We start from the raw sequence: 22,154 nt of genomic DNA, 5'->3' as shown, positions 1-22,154 counted from the left end.
ACGCGTGTAAATATATGGATGTGATGATTTACTTAATATTTACGAAACGTCAATTTACGCGTGTAAATATATGGATGCGATGATTTACTTAATATTTACAAAAAAATTGATTATATATAAGTGTAAAGTGTAAATATGAATATATATTAAGATAAAGGATATGCATGGATCTACAATTTTGTATGCTTAAATATAAAATTACAAAAAACAAGTCATCTAGGAAAATCATTATATATACTACTAAAGGAGAGTCTTTCAAAGTTGAATTACTCTTTTCTCCCTGATGTTTTTATTTATCTCTTATGTGGTTGGGATATTTTGGTCCATACATATTTTGTAACCGACGTTTATGAACATTCTATATATAATTGGATGCAGTAATTACTGTTTTGTCACCAAATATTTGATTTTAACCAACTATTGTCTTGCAGTTAGGGATGGCAATTTGACCCGTTATCCGCGTTCCGGCCCGTTACCCGATTTATTCGGATCGGGTAATACCGTTCTTTTTGGGTAAACGGGTAATACCCATTACGGTTTTAACGGGTCTGGGTACGGATAACGGAATAGTCATCACATACCCGGTTACCCGGGACCCAACCCGTTAACTTTTAAATATTTAAAAAGATAATAAATTTTTATATGTTGCAATGAAGATGACCAAATTTACAATGAAGAAGATCAATTTGCAATGAATACTTCTTTTGTATTATTTATTTATTTATTTTGAATTTTAATGTTTTTTATATTGTAGTAGCACTTTGATATTTTTCACCTAAATTTTATTATTTTTAAACTTTATATTGTTGATGGATTTTTATTTTATAAACGGGTAAGTGGGTCTACCCGACCCACTACCCTATTTTTAAATCGGGTAACGGGTCTAATATTTTTAACCCGTTTACCCGGTGGGTATCCCCGTTACCCGGCCCGTCTCAAAATCCGGGTAAACGGGTCCGGGTAACGGGTAAAAAATTATAGCGGGTACGGGTAACGGAATAGGTGTACCCGGTTTTATCCGTACCCGTTGCCATCCCTACTTGCAGTTGGTACAAGTGTACATTATGTATTCAGCCACGTCAGTTAATGCATGCAGTAATAACTACTTTTGTCATTTCATTATCAATTGGGATGATTTTTGTACTGTCTCTCACACACACTTATACAAGTCACACGAGTTTACACGTACACATAAGTCGGCTAAACCTGCTATTTCTCATGTTACACAACAACCAAAATGCAAGTCTTTGAAGAAAAAAAATATAAACTAAGTCGGTTTTACTTTAAGAGAGTAAGTAATTTTAAGTAATATCAACGAGTGCACATGCAAATTGACACGGAGCAAATTGACATTCTCATCTACACAATTATAAGTAATATCAACAAGTACACATGCAAATTGACACGTATCATAGTAAATTGACATTCCCATCTACACAAATATACAATCTAAAAGGCCTATAAATAGCCATGTTCTCATTAGCAAGAAAGTTACATCGCACAAAAAAAAATTCATCACTGTTCTATACTCAAATTCATCAACCGTCATCACAAATCAGCTACCTTTCCTTTAAATACAGCTCTTTCCTTATGCAATAAACAAAATATCTCGGTCCAATCTTGCTTATGTGCCAATAGTCACTAAGTTTGTTAAATATAAGGCTAAATATAAATCTTCTCTTCTTGCATAGAAAAAGGAAATAAACCCAGCGGTACCTTTTCCGGCAAATATCTACAATAATCACCTTGAATAATCCTGCTCACGCGTGCTTCTCTGCAAATATCCAGTCTGCAAATATCCAGTACATTTGTTAAATATAATCTTCTCTTTCACGCCAAATTATATATATATATATATATATATATATAATATATATATATATATCCCCCAGAAAAAAAAAACCCAAAAAAAATTGACCATACCTTTTTTTCTTGAAAATATCTTCGATAATTAACCTTCTACAAGAGAAGTCGCTAATCTTTATATACAGGTTTGTTTACTACTTATCATGGTTGTATAATATTCCGTTGGTCAATTTCATTATATATCTTCAGTCATATGTTTTGTCCTCTTGGCAGTAGAATTTTGTTCCGAGCAAGGACTCATTTTAACTACACCGTTGTATATAAACATGTGAGTTCTCCATTCTTCTGTTTTTTATTATCCTTTTTCCAAATTTTACAAATTCGGCTGCAAATAATTTTTGTTTACAAATGATTAAAGGCTCTATATATTGTTTTTTCCCCGTCTTTAGATTGTTTGGTTTGTTCTTTCTATTTTCGTATATATTCGTATTGGCACTGAGATTAAATTAAATAAGTAACTTTATATTTGTTGTACGTTGGCAGCAAACTTTAGCTTCGGCAGTCATTACTGTAACTTCTGCGTACTTTCTACGATTTTGGTCATTCAATATCCACATGTACGTTCTGCACATATTTGGCTCTTCGACAGATATATTTTCTTCTTTAGTGAGTATTATCTTCTCCAAAGCATCTATGTAAAGAAGACGGGGTGGTTCGTTAAAACACTTTCTCTTCTCCTCTTCTGAAAGAAGGAAACTTGAACAATCATATTGCTCTCTGAAAGTTTGATATTTAAAAGTTTGTACTACTTTTTATTATATATTCTTTACTTTAAAGGTTTGTACTACGTTGAATATATATTCTGAAGTTACTTTTATATCTACTTTGCACTATTTTTTTCCTAGGTTTGAAGTCGTGGTTTTTTAAAAATAATTTACCTTCTCCACTTCTGGAAGTTACGGTTCTAAGACGGAACCTTTTAACACTCATATTGTCATCTGGTGTTTAAAGGTATGTCGTACCATCCAAGATTTACACGGTCTTTGGTTTTTTAATCTATTATTTGACGGCCTCAACTATGGTTTAGATTAGTTTATGTTAAAATATGTACACTAATATGTTTTTTTTTTGTTCTCATCTTACCTTGAGAACAAACGAGTTTTAATTAACTTCCTGAATAAGACAGGATACATATACATGCTTACACATATATCTTGGGAAGCAGAATAAATAATTTATTTCATAATTATTTTACTTAATTCGTCTATAATATAACATACTATTTTGGAGTTTCACATTAAATGTAACTTACCGGTTTACTTTTGTTATGGCTATACAGGGTAATTCCAGCGCTAAGCTATCCCTCGCTTAAATACTTCTTTGCCAGAGGCTCAACGTATAATATAAACAATATCGGTTACCTTCATCCCGAAATAAGGTTTAATTCTCTAATGCCTTTTGTTACCTTTTTACCTTATGATTGACACAATTTTAATTTTTCTTACAAGTTCCAGACCAAATTTATTTTAGTACAGTTATAACTTTTGTTATCTTATTTACTCAAGTGCTGGTATATGAGATATTAATGTACGTGAGTTTTCTTACACAGATGAGATTGATTATATATTAGAATCATTGACACATATTTCAGGGATTCGGAATAGATATATGTTTAATTTATGTCGTTTTCCCTTTTGTCATCTTATTGAAATGTAGTTTCACGCTATATATTGTTGACAATGAAAAAAAAACACTCGCTAGGTCACATTTCTTTAAAAATAAATATTGTACCATTAGTTAAGAATGTATCATGCACCCATTTATTACGGTTACCGATTAATTATTTTCTAAAGTTTTGTTTAGTTTTTCGTGTTGCGGTCGCTTCAAAGTACTACGCACCACAACATACACACATGTAAGTCCTTTTTCATCCTTGATATAAGTGATACAAATTCTTTATTACGAAACTTTTTCTTAGGGCTGTTTTTTTTATTACTTATTCTTCTTCGTGCTAACAAATAAAAATATAGGTTAAAGCTCATAAATAAAAATAAATACTAATCTGAAACTTAGGTAGACTCACTATGCATTAAATATAAAATGAACTATACAATATAAAGTACAGAGTTAAATTAAATTGTTGTGATCACGATATGAAAGTTAGACAACATCTCTGCTTTGAGTAATAATACATGTTAACGGCCTAATAATTTTTCCCGTACATTGAAAAGTATAATTAATAACATTTAAATACATAATATGTTTGTACTTTGTCTGAATACAACAATAGGTTAGGCAATTTTGCTATGTATATAATTAATTCCATTTATTCTTATATTATGTTACTAATCTTACACTATGTAGAAAAGTATAATTAATAACATTTAGATACATAATATGTTTGTACTTTGTCTGAATACAACAATAGGTTAGGCAACTTTGCTATGTATATAATTAATTCAATTTATTCTTATATTATGTTAATAATCTTACACCATGTTTTTTGTCGCATCCATCATAAATTATGAGTAAAAAACGTATATATTCATTCTTAAATCAGCCTGATCAATCAAATTATAAGCGCCCCAAATCTTATAATATTAAAAAGCATGCGATGACAAATTTGGAGCACTTAAATTATGGAGCATCAACTTCTTCTCCCCATGGTACAACTGGAGCATCATTAAATTCTAATATGCAAATAATATCAGCACCACTAGACACGCCACTGAATACCTCATACTTAGATTTGGTTGATTGTAAATATTGTTGTCAGTATTGTGATGCATTGTTCTGGCTTAATGAAAGATCAAATCACAGTTCTCCCCCAAAATATACTTTATGCTGCCAAAAAGGTAAGATTAAATTACCTTTATTAAAAGAAAATCCTCCTATATTAAATAGTCTACTAAATTGTTACGCCGGACCAAAGAGTGTATACTACAAAAAGAATATCCGTACATTGAATTCAATGCTAGCTTTTACATCTTTTGGAGCAAACATTGATTCGAATATAAATACTTTACATGGACCTTATGTTTTTAAAATAAGTGGTCAAGTGCACCATTTATTAGGATTCGTTTGAAGAATCATTCTTCCATCAAGTCATACCGGAAGTCCTAGATATATGATCCAATATTATCAGGATGCGAATGGCACTATGTAGAGAATATGGAAATCCTGATTTATTTGTAACATTTACATGCAATCCGAAATGACCAGAAATTACAAGAGCACTATCAATAATTCCTGGCCAAAAACCAGAAGATAGGCCTGATATAACGACAAGAATATTCAAAATGAAATTAGATCAATTACTTCAAACCATAAAATCAGGAACTATATTTGGACCAATTATTGCGGATATATACGTCGTTGAATTTCAAAAAAGAGGATTGCCACATTGTCATTTCTTATTTTGGTTACTCCCTGAAAATAAAATTCATGATTCATCACAAATAGATAAAATAATATCAGCTGAGATACCAGATCCTGCAATTGATTTATTTGGATATAATGTAGTAACCGAATTGATGATACACGGTCCATGCGGTATTGTCAAAACAAATGCTCCGTATATGAAAAATTCAACATGTTAAAAAAAAATTCCAAAACAAATTATAAACGAAACAAAAATCGATGAAAATGGAATTATCTTATAAATGCATAAATACAAATCTTTATTCAGAAAAAGAACATATTAAATTAGATAATAGATTTGTTGTACCTTACAACAGAGAACTTTGTCTAAAGTTTTATGCTCATATAAATACCGAAATATGTTCTCAATCAATGTTTATTAAATACTTATTTAAGTATTTAACTAAACGACCAGACCGTATAAGAGCTGTTTTTGAAGATAATATATGCTCGGAGAATTTAACTCAAACAAATATTACGGAGATAGATGAAATAAAGAATTATGTTAATTGTCGTTACACCACACCCTATGAAGCTATATGGAGGCTATATGAATATCCTATAAATCATAGAATACCTACTATCCAAAGATTAGCAATTCATTTACCACATTCACAAAATATTACCTACCGTTCAAATCAACAACTTGAAAATATTTTAAGACAACCTGGAATTCATAAAACAACTTTAACATAATGGATGACGATAAATAAAGTTAATACCGAAGCTAGAGAGCTTACGTATACACAATTTCCAAAGAAATGAGTTTGGAATAAGAGGGATAAAATATGGACCCCAAGGCATTCTGGTTATTCAATTGGACGAACATATTACGTTCATCCGAATTCAGGAGAGTTGTATTATTTACGATTATTACTAAACCATAAAAAAGGTGCTACTAGCTTTGAATCACTACAAACAATTGATGATATCAAATATCCAACATTTCAATCTGTTAGGAATTCTTGCCCACGAGAAGATACTTATATAAATTGTAGTTGAAATTATTAATAAAATAAAGTTTGACATTTATTATCTATTTGAATTGAAAGTGTTATTTCTTATTTAATGAGATTTATTAAACATTCATTATTCCATAGCCTCTGTATCTAACTGAGTCACGTGCTGGGCACTTGAGTTCGGGCGGTGTGCTAAAACATGGTCGATGACTGATATACGCCTGGAAAACTATATCTAAAGTCATATATGTGGAACACATAGGTGAAAGCTGATCACTATGTGGGAGCATTCTACACTTGTGGTAAGTGTACGACTTGGACAGGTCTTGGTGTAGTTGTGTTGTTTAAGGACCGTTACGACACACTAACCGAGGACACTATGATGGTCACAGTGAGACTTGATCTAAATCCTGAAGTGATCATGGACACTGGGTTATGTTACTGAGCTCTTTGACTCATTCGCTAAAAGGCTATTCAGGTTAATCACAGCTTATGTCTTGGGAGTTTTCTCATAGCATAATTCGAGTGGGAAATGATTTACAGATACGGAATCCAGCCTTCCTGAAAGAAGGTTAATGTTCTCTCACCTAAGGGTTGATTCCAGAACCGATAGATTGCGCGCACTTTCGAAGTAAGTAACGTTCGAAAGAATCTTTCGCTAGGGAAGCAACAATGCTTAGGGCTGATATGTATCAAGGGAAGTGTAACGGAATAAATTGACTTCTCTCGATACGGGTTGAACCTGGAGGATCTTGATCACGAACTGACTATATCAGTGGACACTCGTCACGATGAGTAAATATAATTCTAGTATAAAGGAGAGTTCAGTCTTGGCTTACAAGGTGGAGTATTTGACCAAGATTAAACGAATCGATGGAAAAAGAGAAAGGACTATTTCGTCTTTTTCATCGGATTTGTTAAGCTTCTATTACTAGGTCCATAGTCCCCGATTCGGCTCTGATAAAGGCGGATAAGAACTTTCGTATAATAATGTTTATCATTATTCATCTCACTTGCTGTAATTATGATTGACAGCATTAATTCTGGAAAACGGGTATTCGCAGAATTAAATAAATATTTATGGTAGAATTGTTTATTTATTGTTTGATCAAGTAAATAAACAATTATTAATTATTTGTTTATTGTTGGACCAAGTAAATAAATGATTAATTGGGTTTTAAGCAATTGAACCTTGCACACATGGAAAAGTCGAAATAGGGTTTATGGCACTAGGATTTGCGCAAATCTCCTTGGCCGTGTGCCATCAAGTTCGAAAATTTCAAAATTGGTATTTACCAATATTTTCTCTTTAGTTGTTTAAATAAAGGAGAGGGAATAATATAAGATATTGTCATATATTATCTCATTATTTAAAGGAAAGTATTTAGGAGAATATATTTAAAGGGAAATAATATATTCTCCTTTATTATCTCACTAAATAAAATATTCTCTATTTAAATAGAGAATAATATCCCATAGATATTGATCTGATGAATGAAAGAAAAAGTAGGTACAAATTGGAATTCATTTATCAACAGAGTTTTTTCTTCTCTTTGAATTCATTTCAATAATTCTTTTAGCGAGCCTCAATTTTTAATACAAAACCGCATTATGTATTCTAAATAAGTCTTATTTAATCACATGCGTAGCACGTGTTACTATCTAGTATAAATATATGTAAAAATAAACCGTAGAATTATAATTGGTTGGGTCTTGGGTGAAGTTGTGTGATGTATCTAATTTCATTCTCTCCAATGGATACCAAAATGGCGGTTTCTTTGTCTTCCTCCACAATTATACCTTCTCTCGTCTCCAACTTCTTTGCTTGATCAAGACTTTCTTCTTCTATGCACTTTCTCACTTTACGCATAACTATCTCGACCTCGTTTTCTTCTGTAAGGTAATCCTACGTTCTACTAGTTGTAAAAAAAATCATTTCTTATCTACGTTGGTTGAATGTTTTTTGTGTGGTTCTTTACCAGAATGCAAAAGTGAAGATAGTGGGAACAAACAAGCAAACGTATTCATCTCTTTATGATCAATTATCATATTTCTATAAGCTGAGGTTAGTTGGTTCCTAGGCAACTTGGTGAGAGCTTCGATCTCTGTTCGTTCAAAGTCTGCACGCGACTTGTTCGACCAAGTGCCTTACGGAGTTGTCGTGTTGTTTTCCAGCTCGATCGCAGTGTACTTGAGGACCGTGAAGTTATTTTACAGTGAGCAATGTGATTCAAAAGCTACCAAATGACATGTCCATAAATTGTAAAAAAAAAAAAAAAAAAAAAAAATTTACAAATGTAAAGTTTAATTTGTAATTTATAGAAATACGATGTACCATTCTTCAATTCAATGTCCTATTTTTTTATTGTAATTTCGTTGACTAATATATTTTAAAACAAAATAATATATTTGATTTACAAAATTATCTATTCATAATCCACATGAAGGTTCATATCAAGAATGTCATGAAAAAGTAAAAATGACATGAATAATTCTATAAATAGGGGAAAAAAGGCTGACATTTTAAATATGTCGTGAATTATTTTGATGCAAGTAAATAAACCTATAACATGACATTTAAAAAATGTCATTGAAAATATATTTACAACTCTAGTAACGACATTTTTTAAATGTCATTAAAAGCTAAAAACTTTTCCCAACATTCATTCAAGGACATGTGAAAAAAATGTCATGAATAGAATCCACGACATTATTTACATGTCATTGAAAGCCTTTTTTTCTTGTAGTGTTTAAATTATCATGCTTGATTTTCTTTATCCAATAACACTGTATTCGTCCTCCTCTAGTAATTTTCCCAGATGAATTTTTATTTGAAATATGAAAACATCGTGAACTAAAAAGCAAGATATGGGATATTCAAGCAGTATGAGTAGAGAAAGATCATAGATATAAAATCGCCTTATTATTTTCCAACATCGCCTGTCTACAGTGCGTAACATAGTAGAAAAGAAAATTTTGTAGTAGGCAAAGCATGCATGCATTTTAGGGGTACGTAGGAATGAGTGATCAACTGCACCATCCTCCAATTCCAAAAATGGCCGCAATGCAGGTACCGCCGTCGCAGCAGCTGGGACCGCCAGATGGAGGTTTTACCCAATCTGGCTGGCAACTGTGGCCACGTGGGATACAGTTGTCGTCGTTGGGCTGTGGGTCCCGCACCATCATGATGATCATTCCCAGCTTCCTGTTCCAGCTCTCGTCTCCAGAGGCCGACGCTGATGCTGCCGCCATGAGAACCACCACCATCATCATCATCATCTTCATATTCATATTCATATAATTGATTATATGTGTGCGCTGCTTTGTTTGTGTTCTTTCACCGCTCGTAATCCACGCTCTATTTATAGTAATAGTAAATCAAGGGTTGTTGGGAGGCGTTTTTTTAATGTTTACTAGTTAATTTGGCCATGCCCTTTGCATGGCCCATAAATCAAGAGTAATTTTGTGTGCTTAACTTATTTAATTTCATATTGAGTAATTTTGTATCGTAGTTACTTCATATCTTCCGGCCCACTTCCTCCCTTTTTTTTTCCAAGTGTTATTTTCTAATTTAAGGGAAATAATTTGGGCATGGTTGTCTCTTCCGATCGATGGGGTTGCTATAAGAACAATTCATTTGTACTTAGATAGTGATCACGTCCACTCCTATTATTTCCATGTATTTGTATATGAATAAATTATTCACCCTTTTGTCAATTTAAAGAGTGAGATAATATATAGTGGATGTAATGAGTTTGATGTGTACAATGTTGTGGGATTACTTGCTTGCTTCATAAGATATATAAAATATATACAACTAGTCTTTGTTAGCAATATTATATTAATATTGACGTAAATAAAAGACAGTTTGCATGGAAGAAAAATTACACGTAAAACCAATTACAAATAAACCGGCTAAACCTTAGAACCGGAAAACGAATCGGGGAAAATAGTCGAGACCCGTTGGACGGTCTCCTTGAAGCTTTTTATCGCTCTCCCACGGATGCTGGACTATTTGAGCAAAAGCCTCCCAGGATACAACGACTACAGAGGCAAGCTTAGCACCAATAGGCTTGACTCTCGACGAACTAGAACCTGTGCGAAAACTATCACCACGACAAACAGAAGAAAAATTTTCTGGGAAAGAGGGAGCTCGGGAACAGTGAGGAAAATGGATTTCGTGTGTATTCTGAATGAAAGCTGAAGCCTCTATCAATAGGCTAAGGCTACGGTTTGAAAACCAACGAAAACGTCCAGCCTTAAAGTCGTTTAATGCTCTTAACGAGGCCATTACAACCGGCCATTTAACGCACACCATGCAATGTTTTCTTTTCAAACGCTCCAGCCTTGAATACATTAACTCCACGGAGTAAAGGTGGCACTTTTACCTCTCATGACAAAAGGTTTAAACCGGAAGTGAATTTTTCAATAAAAAGAAAGCCCGAGACAATTCCCGAAACCCGACCCCGGCTCGGCAGCGCGCGAGGGGTTAAGAAATAACCCACCCACACTCTCCTCTCTTGCACTTGCTTGACCACTAAAGAAAGATGATAGTATTTAAACACTACCACAACACACATCCCCAACCAATGTGGGACTCTTGGTATTCACTTCCACAACACAACAACAATTGTGTTTCTTTAGTCTACTTTGAGCATCAATTTCTCATTCATCTTAGGTCCAATTTTGGCAAACAAATATTCAATTTTATAGCCCTCGTTACGAGGAATCCGTATCACTTGGAATTATTCAATTCCGATGAGTGGAACCCACTCAAATTGTTGCCACAAAATCAGCCATACACATGTAAATAAATACTCTTTATTTATTTAATTTCCAATAGTCTTTATAAGTTTATAACACACAACAACAATATTATAATTATCGGTACCTCTCTCTATGTATAGTATATAGATGTATTGGAGAGAGATAGGAAAAAAAAAAAAAAAAAAAAAAAAAAAAAAAAAAAAAAAAAAAAAAAAAAAAAAACATCCCGGAATTTGTTATTCATTTTTATTCGAAACTAAGCTAACCGCCGGCTTATTAAGTCAACGATTTCTGTAGAGAGGACTCTAAAGTCACTTGATAAGGGAAATAATGCAGAAATATTGAAACTTTAAATTGTTCATGTACAATAGCACTTTTGACGAGCTTCTGGGTAAGTGATTAATTGGAGCGGTGATTAAAATTAATTTCATCGATTATTTTAATTTTTATAAATATATTTTTGTTGAAAAAATTGGAAATTTCGATGAATTTTAACGACAATTATATATTTTTATTTTGAATTTTATAAAAAAAAATAGTTATATATAATTTAAAAAAATTAAAAAAAAAAACAAAAGAGGAAAAAGTATTCAAACCAAAAAAAAGTATATTGGAAAAATAACACATTTATACCCTGTGTTTTAGTGAAATGTTGAGTTTAACCCTCGGTTTTCAAAAATGTCGAGTTCATACCATCTGTTTAACTAAAATGACGAAATTATACCCTCTGTTTAACTAAAATGACGAAATTATACCCTGAAATAGACGACAGTGTCACGAATATTCTTTTTATTGACTTTTCATTGACGTTGACTATAATATTTATATATAAACACCAATTATCTTTATTCATTTGAGCTATATATGTAATTTATTTAAAAACTAAAATATAAACAACAGTATCTTAATCGTGAAGAATACAGAAAGAGGCAAATGGGTAAACATCGATAGTTGATAGTCATCAAAATCGCATATTCGAACAGAGAATCCAGGATTTAGAGTTACAATTCGAACACGGAATGAAGTCATTTCTTAGGAGGTATGAGTTTTATTTTTTAATTTCAATTTAAGGCTATTTTTATTTCAAAATTGAGAATTTGGAAGTTAGAGTACTGATTTAGATTTGATTCGGTTTTTCTTATATAAGAGTTAATATCAATGAAAGGGAGATTTGTGACGCTGTTATTCATTTCAGGGTATAATTTCATCATTTTAGTTAAACAGAGTGTATAATTTCGTCATTTTAGTTAAACAGAGGGTATGAACTCGACATTTTTGAAAACCGAGGGTTAAACTCGATATTTCACTAAAACACAGGGTATAATGTGTTATTTTCCCATATATATTTGATTAGTCACCACTTGTAGTTGCACTATTAAATTATTGATTTTATTTGTATGAATAGAAATTTATATTAAACCAATATTATGAAGAATAAAAGTCTTAATTCAGAAACAGCGTAACAATATAGTATTCCAAGTTCTAAAATGTTTATGTATACGCTACACAGCATATGATCATGATAAAATATTAAAATCAAAATAGACATCATGCAAATCTTTGTACATCCGTATATATACGTATAATCAACTTGTCGCTTATTAACATCAGTAATATATAATTATAGCTCAAATTAGGGGTTCATGGGTTATATTCATCATATCAAGGGTTGTTGGTATACGTTTTTTTAATGTTTATATCATACTAGTTTTTAGGGCCTTGCCCTTTGCATGGCCCATATATAGGAAAGAGTAATTATGTATATGCTTAACTTATTTGATTTCACATTGAACTTATTTGTTTTGTGCATTTATATGTTGTGTTTTGTGATGGTCTATTTAAAAAAGTGATTTTAGTTATGTGATATTAAATTTAAGTATAAGCTCAAACCTGAAACCACACAAATGACCATTTTTTGTTGTTGTGTATATTCATCCAAACATAATAATAATAATAAAAAATCATCTCAATCTTTGATAATACAATTTTTTTTTTTTGTAGAGAGTTGCTGTTGGGATGAATCTACATGGCCTAAAAGTACGTTGGGGTAGTTTTGTTATGAGAAATTGCATCAATTATCACCATTTGATAAGTTTTTTTTTTTTTTTTTCAATTTCTCACCATAACCTTAATTTGGTCAAAAATACTACTAAATCACTTGTACGAATATAATTTTATCATCAACAATTGATGTCAACAATAGATGTCGATACTAACATATGTCAACAATAGATGTCAATTGTTGACATCATGTTGTGGGTAAAATTGTATTTGTACACGTAATTTACTAGTATTTTTGGTCAAATTAAGTTTTTTTGTGGAAAATTTGAAAAAACTAATCAAATTATGGTAGTTAAGGCAATTTCTATTTTGTTATATATGGCGCGTCATGTTAATTTTCAATTTTCGACATTCTATCTTCTAATTAAATTATGTGTAGTAATATATGAAATAGTACAATTTTCATAAATTTGAATATCCCTAAAATACTATACTTTAAAGAAAAATTACATGGACTAATCAACCTCAAACGTTGAAATTGCGTATTAGCCAACATTTAAAATCGTTTTAAGAAATAGCCAGATTTGATGATGTGGCGTTTCAGCTAATTTTCGAAGGTCGAAAATAACACTAGTGAGGTTGCTACGTTTTATTTTTATAAATATTTAAAAAGAACAAGTCTACAGCCAATATTCTTTTAATTTGATTTGCTTTTATTTTAAATTTTTTATTTATCTCTACATTAACTCTTCTATGGCGAAATATAAATATTTGAAAAAAAAAATCTCTCTATACAGCTTTGTTTACTACTTATCATGGTTGTATAATATTCCGTTGGTCAATTTCATTATATATCTTCAGTCATATGTTTTGTCATCTTGGCAGTAGAATTTTGTTCCGAGCAAGGACTCATTTTAACTACACCGTTGTATATATACATGTGAGTTCTCCATTCTTCTGTTTTTTACTATCCTTTTTCCCATTTTTACAAATTTTGCTGCAAATAATTTGTTGTTTACAAATTATTAAAGGCTCTATATATTGTTTTTTTTCCCCGTCTTTAGATTGTTTGGTTTGTTCTTTCTATTTTCGTATATATTCGTATTGGCACTGAGATTAAATTAAAGTAACTTTATATTTGTAGTACGTTGGCAGCAAACTTTAGCTTCGGCAGTCATTACTGTAACTTCTGCGTACTTTCTACGATTTTGGTCATTCAATATCCACATGTACGTTCTGCACATATTTGGCTCATCGACAGATATATTTTCTTCTTTAGTGAGTATTATCTTCTCCAAAGCATCTACATAAAGAAGACAGGGTGGTTCGTTAAAACACTTTCTCTTCTCCTCTTCTGAAAGAAGGAAACTTGAACAATCATATTGCTCTCTGAAAGTTTGATATTTAAAGGTTTGTACTACTTTTTATTATATATTCTTTACTTTAAAGGTTTGTACTACGTTGAATATATATTTTGAAGTTACTTTTATATCTACTTTGCACTATTTTTTTCCTAGGTTTGAAGTCGTGGTTTTTTAAAAATAATTTACCTTCTCCACTTCTGGAAGTTACGTTCTAAGACGGAACCTTTTAACACTCATATTGTCATCAGGTGTTTAAAGGTATGTTGTACCATCCAAGATTTACACGGTCTTTGGTTTTTTAATCTATTATTTGACGGCCTCAACTATGGTTTAGTTTAGTTTATGTTAAAATATGTACACTAATATTTTTTTTTTGTTCTCATCTTACCTTGAGAACAAACGAGTTTTAATTAACTTCCTGAATAAGACAGGATACATATACATGGTTACACATATATCTTAGGAAGCAGAATAAATAATTTATTTCATAATTATTTTACTTAATTCGTCTATAATATAACATACTATTTTGGAGTTTCACATTAAATGTAACTTACCGGTTTACTTTTGTTATGGCTATACAGGGTAATTCCAGCGCTAAGCTATCTCTCGCTTAAATACTTCTTTGCCAGAGGCTCAACGTATAATATAAACAATATCGGTTACCTTCATCCCGAAATAAGGTTTAATTCTCTAATGCCTTTTGTTACCTTTTTACCTTATGATTGACACATTTTTAATTTTTCTTACAAGTTCCAGACCGAATTTATTTTAGTACAGTTATAACTTTTGTTATCTTATTTACTCAAGTGCTGGTATATGAGATATTAATGTACGTGAGTTTTCTTACACAGATGAGATTGATTATATATTAGAATCATTGACACATATTTCAGGGATTCGGAATAGATATATGTTTAATTTATGTCGTTTTCCCTTTTGTCATCTTATTGAAATGTAGTTTCACGCTATATACTGTTGACAATGAAAAAAAAAACACTCGCAAGGTCACATTTCTTTAAAAATAAAAATTGTACCATTAGTTAAGAATATGACATGCACCCATTTATTACGGTTACTGATTAATTATTTTCTAAACGTTTTGTTTAGTTTTTCGTGTTGCGGTCGCTTCAAAGTACTACGCACCACAACATACACACATGTAAGTCCTTTTTCATCCTTGATATAAGTGATACAAATTCTTTATTACGAAACTTTTTCTTAGGGCTGTTTTTTTTATTACTTATTCTTCTTCGTGCTAACAAATAAAAATATAGGTTAAAGCTCATAAATAAAAATAAATACTAATCTGAAACTTAGGTAGACTAACTATGCATTAAATATAAAATGAACTATACAATATAAAGTACAGAGTTAAATTAAATTGTTGTGATCACGATATGAAAGTTAGACAACATCTCTGCTTTGAGTAATAATACAAGTGAACGGCTTAATAATTTTTCCCGTACATTGAAAAGTATAATTAATAACATTTAAATACATAATATGTTTGTACTTTGTCTGAATACAACAATAGGTTAGGCAATTTTGCTATGTATATAATTAATTCCATTTATTCTTATATTATGTTACTAATCTTACATTATGTAGAAAAGTATAATTAATAACATTTAGATACATAATATGTTTGTACTTTGTCTGAATACAACAATAGGTTAGGCAACTTTGCTATGTATATAATAAATTCAATTTATTCTTATATTATGTTAATAATCTTACACCATGTTTTTTGTCGTAGCCATCATAAATTATGAGTAAAAAATGTATAAATCCATTCTTAAATCAGCATGATCAATCAAATTATAAGCGCCCCAAATCTTATAATATTAAAAAGCATGCGATGACAAATTTGGAGCACTCATCATTAAATTCCAATATGCAAATAATATCAACATCACTGGACACGCCACTGAATACCTCATACTTAGATTTGGTTGATTGTAAATATTGTTGTCAGTATTGTGGTGCATTGTTCTGGCTTAATGAAAGATCAAATCACAGTTCTCCCCCAAAATATACTTTATGCTGCCAAAAAGGTAAGATTAAATTACCTTTATTAAAAGAAAATCCTCCTATATTAAATAGTCTACTAAATTGTTACGCCGGACCAGAGAGTGTATACTACAAAAAGAATATCCGTACATTGAATTCAATGCTAGCTTTTACATCTTTTGGAGCAAACATTGATTCGAATATAAATACTTTACATGGACCTTATGTTTTTAAAATAAGTGGTCAAGTGCACCATTTATTAGGATCTTTATTACCTACAGATGACAAGCCCCCCAAATTTGCACATTTATATATACATGACACGGATAATGAAATTCAAAATAGAATGTCTACTCGATTGTTTGATGATTCTTCAAGATATTTAGCTGAGTCGATCATTACGAAATTAATCGATATGTTGGATAGAACAAATATTTTAGTACAAATTTTCAGAAGCATACGAGATAGATATAAAGAGGAAAATATTCCATGTATAAAACTTCGCCTTTTAGGCCGAAAAAATTATGATACTAATCAATATGATCTGCCAGCATCGAATGACATTGGTGGATTAATAGTTCGCGATATTGGAGAGTATGAAGATGAAAAAGATATTATAGTAGAGACAAAATCAAATAAATTACAAAGAATTACAAAATTACACCCTTCATACATGTCACTTCAATATCCATTATTGTTCCCATATGGAGAAGACGGATACAGAACTGATTTAAAATTGAATACTGACCATTTAGAAAAACAACCTTTACGGAAAATAATTCCAATGAGAGCTTATTATTGTTATCAAATACAACAAAGGACTTATACAAATAATACTCTATTAAGAATTGGTCAATTATTTCAACAATATTTAGTCGATGCCTACGCCTCTGTAGAAGAAGATCGATTAGATTTTGTAAGAAAAAATCAAAAACATTTGAGGTCGGAAATATATCAAGGGATTCAAGACGCCATTCGTAGAGGAGATACTGATGCAAATACAATAGGAAAAAGAATCATTCTTCCATCAAGTCATACCGGAAGTCCTAGATATATGATCCAAAATTATCAGGATGCGATGGCACTATGTAGAGAATATGGAAATCCTGATTTATTTGTAACAGTTACATGCAATCGGAAATGGCCAGAAATTACAAGAGCACTATCAATAATTCTTGGCCAAAAACCAAAAGATAGGCCTGATATAACGACGAGAATATTCAAAATGAAATTAGATCAATTACTTCAAACCATAAAATCAGGAACTATATTTGGACCAATTATTGCAGATTTATACGTCGTTGAATTTCAAAAAAGAGAATTGCCACATTGTCATTTCTTATTTTGGTTACTTCCTGAAAATAAAATTCATGATTCATCACAAATAGATAAAATAGTATCAGCTGAGATACTAGATCCTGCAATTGATTTATTTGGATATAATGTAGTAACCGAATTGATGATACACGGTCCATGCGGTATTGCCAAAACAAATGCTCCGTGTATGAAAAATTCAACATGTTAAAAAAAAATTCCAAAACAAATTATAAACGAAACAAAAATAGATGAAAATGGAATTATCTTATAAATGCAGAAATACAAATCTTTATTCAGAAAAAAGAACATATTAAATTAGATAATAGATTTGTTGTACTTTACAACAGAGAACTTTGTCTAAAGTTTTATGCTCATATAAATACCGAAATATGTTCTCAATCAATGCTTATTAAATACTTATTTAAGTATTTAACTAAAGGACCAGACCGTATAAGAGCTGTTTTTGAAGATAATATATGCTCGGAGAATTTAACTCAAACAAATATTACGGAGATAGATGAAATAAAGAATTATGTTAATTGTCGTTACATCACACCCTATGAAGCTATATGGAGGCTATATGAATATCCTATAAATCATAGAATACCTGCTATCCAAAGATTAGCAATTCATTTACCACATTCACAAAATATTACCTACCGTTCAAATCAACAACTTGAAAATATTTTAAGACAACCTGGAATTCATAAAACAACTTTAACAGAATGGATGACGATAAATAAAGTTAATACCGAAGCTAGAGAGCTTACGTATACACAATTTCCAAAGAAATGAGTTTGGAATAAGAGGGATAAAATATGGACCCCAAGGCATTCTGATTTTTCAATTGGACGAGCATATTACATTCATCCGAATTCAGGAGAGTTGTATTATTTACGATTATTACTAAACCATAAAAAAGGTGCTACTAGCTTTGAATCACTACAAACAATTGATGATATCAAATATCCAACATTTCAATCAACATGCAACGCTTTAGGACTATTAGGAGATGACAAAGAGTGGGACGATTCAATTTCTGAAGCTACATTTATCTCAACATCAACACAATTAAGACAACTATTTGTTTTGATTTTATTATTTTGTAATGTAAATGATCCAGTAAAGTTGTTCAAAAAATATTGGAAATTTATGACTGGCGATATCATATTTAGAATTCGTAAATTATTTAACAATAATTATTTTCAGATACCTGATCATGAATTATATAATTATGTATTATATGAATTAGAAAAAATACTAAATATGAATTCATCAAGTTTGCAAAACTACAATCTACCTTTGCCAAATTAATCTTTACTTGATGATTTAAATAATTAACTTCTAAGAGATGAGCTCAATTACGATACACATAAACTAAAAGAAGAAAATGTTAAATTAGTTAGCTGTTTGAATGAAGAACAAAAAGACGTATATCATAAAATTGTTAACTCAATTGAAAATCACATTCACAAATTATTTTTCATCAGTGGACATGGAGGAACTGGAGAAACATATTTATGGAACACTATTATTAGTAAACTAAGATCAAATAATGAAATTGTTTTAGCCGTTGCATCATCTGGAATAGCATCATTATTATTACCAAATGGGAGAACAGCACATTCTAGATTCAAAATACCATTATCAGTTGACAAATTTTCTACATGTTATATACAAAAACAAACACAATTAGCAAAATTAATTGAAAAAACTTCCCTTATACTATGGGACGAAGCACCAATGAATAACAAATATTGTTTTGAAGCTCTTGATAAATCATTACAAGATTTGAAAAATAATTACGACACACCATTTGGACGAATGACTATGGTATTAGGCGGTGATTTTCGTCAAATATTACCTATTATAACATCAGGCTCTAAAGAACATATAATTGATGCAACTTTAACCAATTCTTATATGTGGAAATATTTTGATATCCTAACTCTAACAAAAAATATGAGACTAAATCGACATAATATATCATTAGAAGAAAAAGAAAAAATTACTGAATTTTCTACATGGATTTTAAACATTGGTAATGGTATTGTAGAAGGAATAAAAGATTTGGAAAACGAAGATGCGACATGGATAAAGATACCTGAACATTTTTTTATTACATTATGTTTCAAACCCAATTGAAACAATTTTACATTCAATATATACTTATTTTTTTAGCTAATTTTGATAATATTGAGTATTTAAAACAGCGAACAATTGTAGCCCCAAGAAATAAAACCGTCGATGAAATCAATCAGTACATTCTATCGATATTACCAACTGAGTCAAAGACGTACTATAGTTGTGATACGATATCACCATCACATGGAAACGTAGATGAACTAAATCTTTTATATCCTGAAGAATTTTTAAATGCATTGAACTTTAATGGACTTCCGCCGCATGAATTAACTTTAAAAATAGGTGCACCTATTATGTTATTACGAAATTTGAATCAATCTTTAGGATTATGCAATGGAACAAGATTAATTATCACACAATTAACGAATAGAATAATTGAAGGACAAATAATTAATTCTGAGAATACAAATGAAAAAGTATATATTCCTATAATAGAGATGACTGTACATGAATCAAAATGGCCTTTCATTTTAAAAAGAAGGCAATTTCCTGTCAAAGTTTCATATGCTGTGACAATAAATAAAAATCAAGGACAATCTCTTGATAAGATTGGTTTGTACATAGAAAATGAAATTTTCACTCATGATCAATTATACGTAGCACTGTCTAGAGTAAAATCACCACATGGATTATTTATATTAATTCACGAATCCATGGATAAATATCCAAATCAGGTAAGAAATATTGTTTACAAAGAAATTATTTGTCATACAAAATAGGGAAAAAAAACTATATTATATTTTATGACAAATCCTATAATACCATATTCAACCAATTAAATTCATAGGACCAAACCGGCACTAAAATAGCTTCAGCGAGTCAACACTAGGTTCGGGAGAAAAAAGGTCAAGAAAGATGTGACACAGATCTAGATATAATAAATCATGGCTATGTTCAACATGGTAAATAGGTAAGTACACAGTTTTAAATTTTTTTTTGGTAAAGTTTTATTGTACATATGTATTCTGAATTCTCCTGACAATGCACAATAATTTATCCTTTTTTAATATGTGAATTCCTATTTGTGTATCAAGTATCAACTATATAGCTACAAACTGCTTCATCTTTTTTCTCCCTGACTTCATACACTCATGTCTTAAAACTACATATAGTGTTTTTTATTTTGATTCTATTATGAACCGAATAACCTTCTAATATATTTTTGCAGATGACGAAACCAGCTCAACAAAACTCAACACTTTGCAAATATGACAACCTCTTCTCTATTTAAAAGTGTTAATGCGATTTCTCGGATAACATTTACGGGACACGTGTCAGGGTGCGAGCTTGCGACGTGTCTCGATCTTTTGTTGTCAGGGTCACGTTTCCTCGACTCTCAAGAGGATTTGTGTTTTTTGAGGAGCGAGTAGGGTGAATGGGGGGTGTGGGGGGTGTGACCGTGCTCTTCGTGAGCTGCCTACGTACCCGCTTTGCGGGATCAGGTCATGACGTAGTTCAGGGCGAGTGTGTTTGCTATGTGAGTGGATTCTTGGATTTTTGTTTTTCTTCCTCCTATCGAGAGGTGGCTCTCGGTCTTTGTTTAATGATCCGGGATAATTTTGATGTTGAGAGAGTATTTGGCTGAGAGGATTCTGGGGTTGAGAGAAAAACTGAAAGTTCAGAGGATTCTTAATTGTGAATTCTGAGTTGAGAGTGAATTTAATTTTGATTTGTGTGAGTGAGCTATTTATAGGGAAAACATGCCGCTTGTCGCAAATTCGCTTGTCGCTTGTCTCAAATTCGCTTGTCGCTTGTCCCAAATTCGCTTGTCGCTTGTCCCAAATTCGCTTGTCGCTTGTCGCTTGTTGAAAATTCGCTTGTCGCTTATCTCAAATTCGCTTGTTGCGTGTTACCAATTCGCTTGGTTTTAGTCATGCTTATTTTTAGCATTTGACTAAATTGTCCTTTTATATTGTAACGTCGTTTTTGCAATTGAGGCGTCGTTTTTACCATAAGAAAAAAGACGGTATAACATTAACCCCCCAGTTTCTTGAGCGACTTGTCGTGCGAGAAATTTAATTTGAATTCCCCGAGAGCTTCGTCGTTGATATTTTTGGACCGTTTGGTCTTATGAATTAGATACGTATCTTGTAGCGGTACGTCTCATGGGACGTGACTTTGCAAAATTTAAGTCCCGTGAGACATGGTCCATAAGACTAATCCCGTAAGATTGAGTCTCGTGGGACGTGGACTCGTAAGGCTACCCCCGTGCGGTTGATCCCGTAGGATTGCGTCCTGTGGGATGTGGCCTCGTAAGGCTGACCCCGTGGGGCTGCGTCTCGCAAGACGTGGCCTTGTAAGGCTGATCCCGTAGGATTGAGTCCCGTGGGACGTGGCCTCGTAAGGTTGATCCCGTGGGGCT

General features: G+C 31.6%; 1 protein-coding gene and 1 long non-coding RNA gene across 4 annotated transcripts; both read left to right on the top strand.

The window, feature by feature from the left end:
• The first annotated feature begins 1,509 nt into the window (after window positions 1-1,509).
• Window positions 1,510-4,155, top strand: LOC149383282 (uncharacterized). Of its 3 annotated transcripts, XR_016301913.1 has the most exons (6): window positions 1,510-1,991; window positions 2,080-2,134; window positions 2,350-2,423; window positions 2,712-2,817; window positions 3,146-3,244; window positions 3,670-4,155. It is a non-coding gene; the product is annotated as an uncharacterized LOC149383282 (long non-coding RNA). The 3 variants fall into 3 exon arrangements; XR_016301911.1 differs by having other exon boundaries at window positions 3,146-4,155; XR_016301912.1 differs by having other exon boundaries at window positions 2,350-2,604; window positions 3,146-4,155.
• Window positions 4,156-16,320: 12,165 nt separating this feature from the next.
• Window positions 16,321-20,511, top strand: LOC149383281 (uncharacterized). Its single transcript, XM_089627734.1, has 2 exons — window positions 16,321-16,374; window positions 19,861-20,511. The coding sequence occupies exons 1-2, from the start codon at window positions 16,321-16,323 to the stop codon at window positions 20,509-20,511; spliced, it is 705 nt and encodes a 234-aa protein (XP_089483860.1).
• Window positions 20,512-22,154: the final 1,643 nt, after the last annotated feature.

This window comes from Urtica dioica, chromosome 10 (assembly GCF_054948205.1).
Source record: "Urtica dioica subsp. dioica isolate 48M chromosome 10, U.dioica_male_clone48M_v1_H2, whole genome shotgun sequence".
NCBI lineage: Eukaryota > Viridiplantae > Streptophyta > Magnoliopsida > Rosales > Urticaceae > Urtica > Urtica dioica.
This window is presented reverse-complemented; position numbering and strand designations above follow the sequence as displayed.

What these genes read in the sequence shown, in the direction of transcription:
- LOC149383281 (XM_089627734.1), top strand. Translation starts at nt 16,321, where the DNA reads ATGAAAGATCAAATCACAGTTCTCCCCCAAAATATACTTTATGCTGCC. An exon ending in TACTTTATGCTGCCAAAAAG is followed by an intron (nt 16,375 to 19,860) that starts GTAAGATTAAAT and finishes TATTTAAAACAG; the next exon opens with CGAACAATTGTAGCCCCAAG.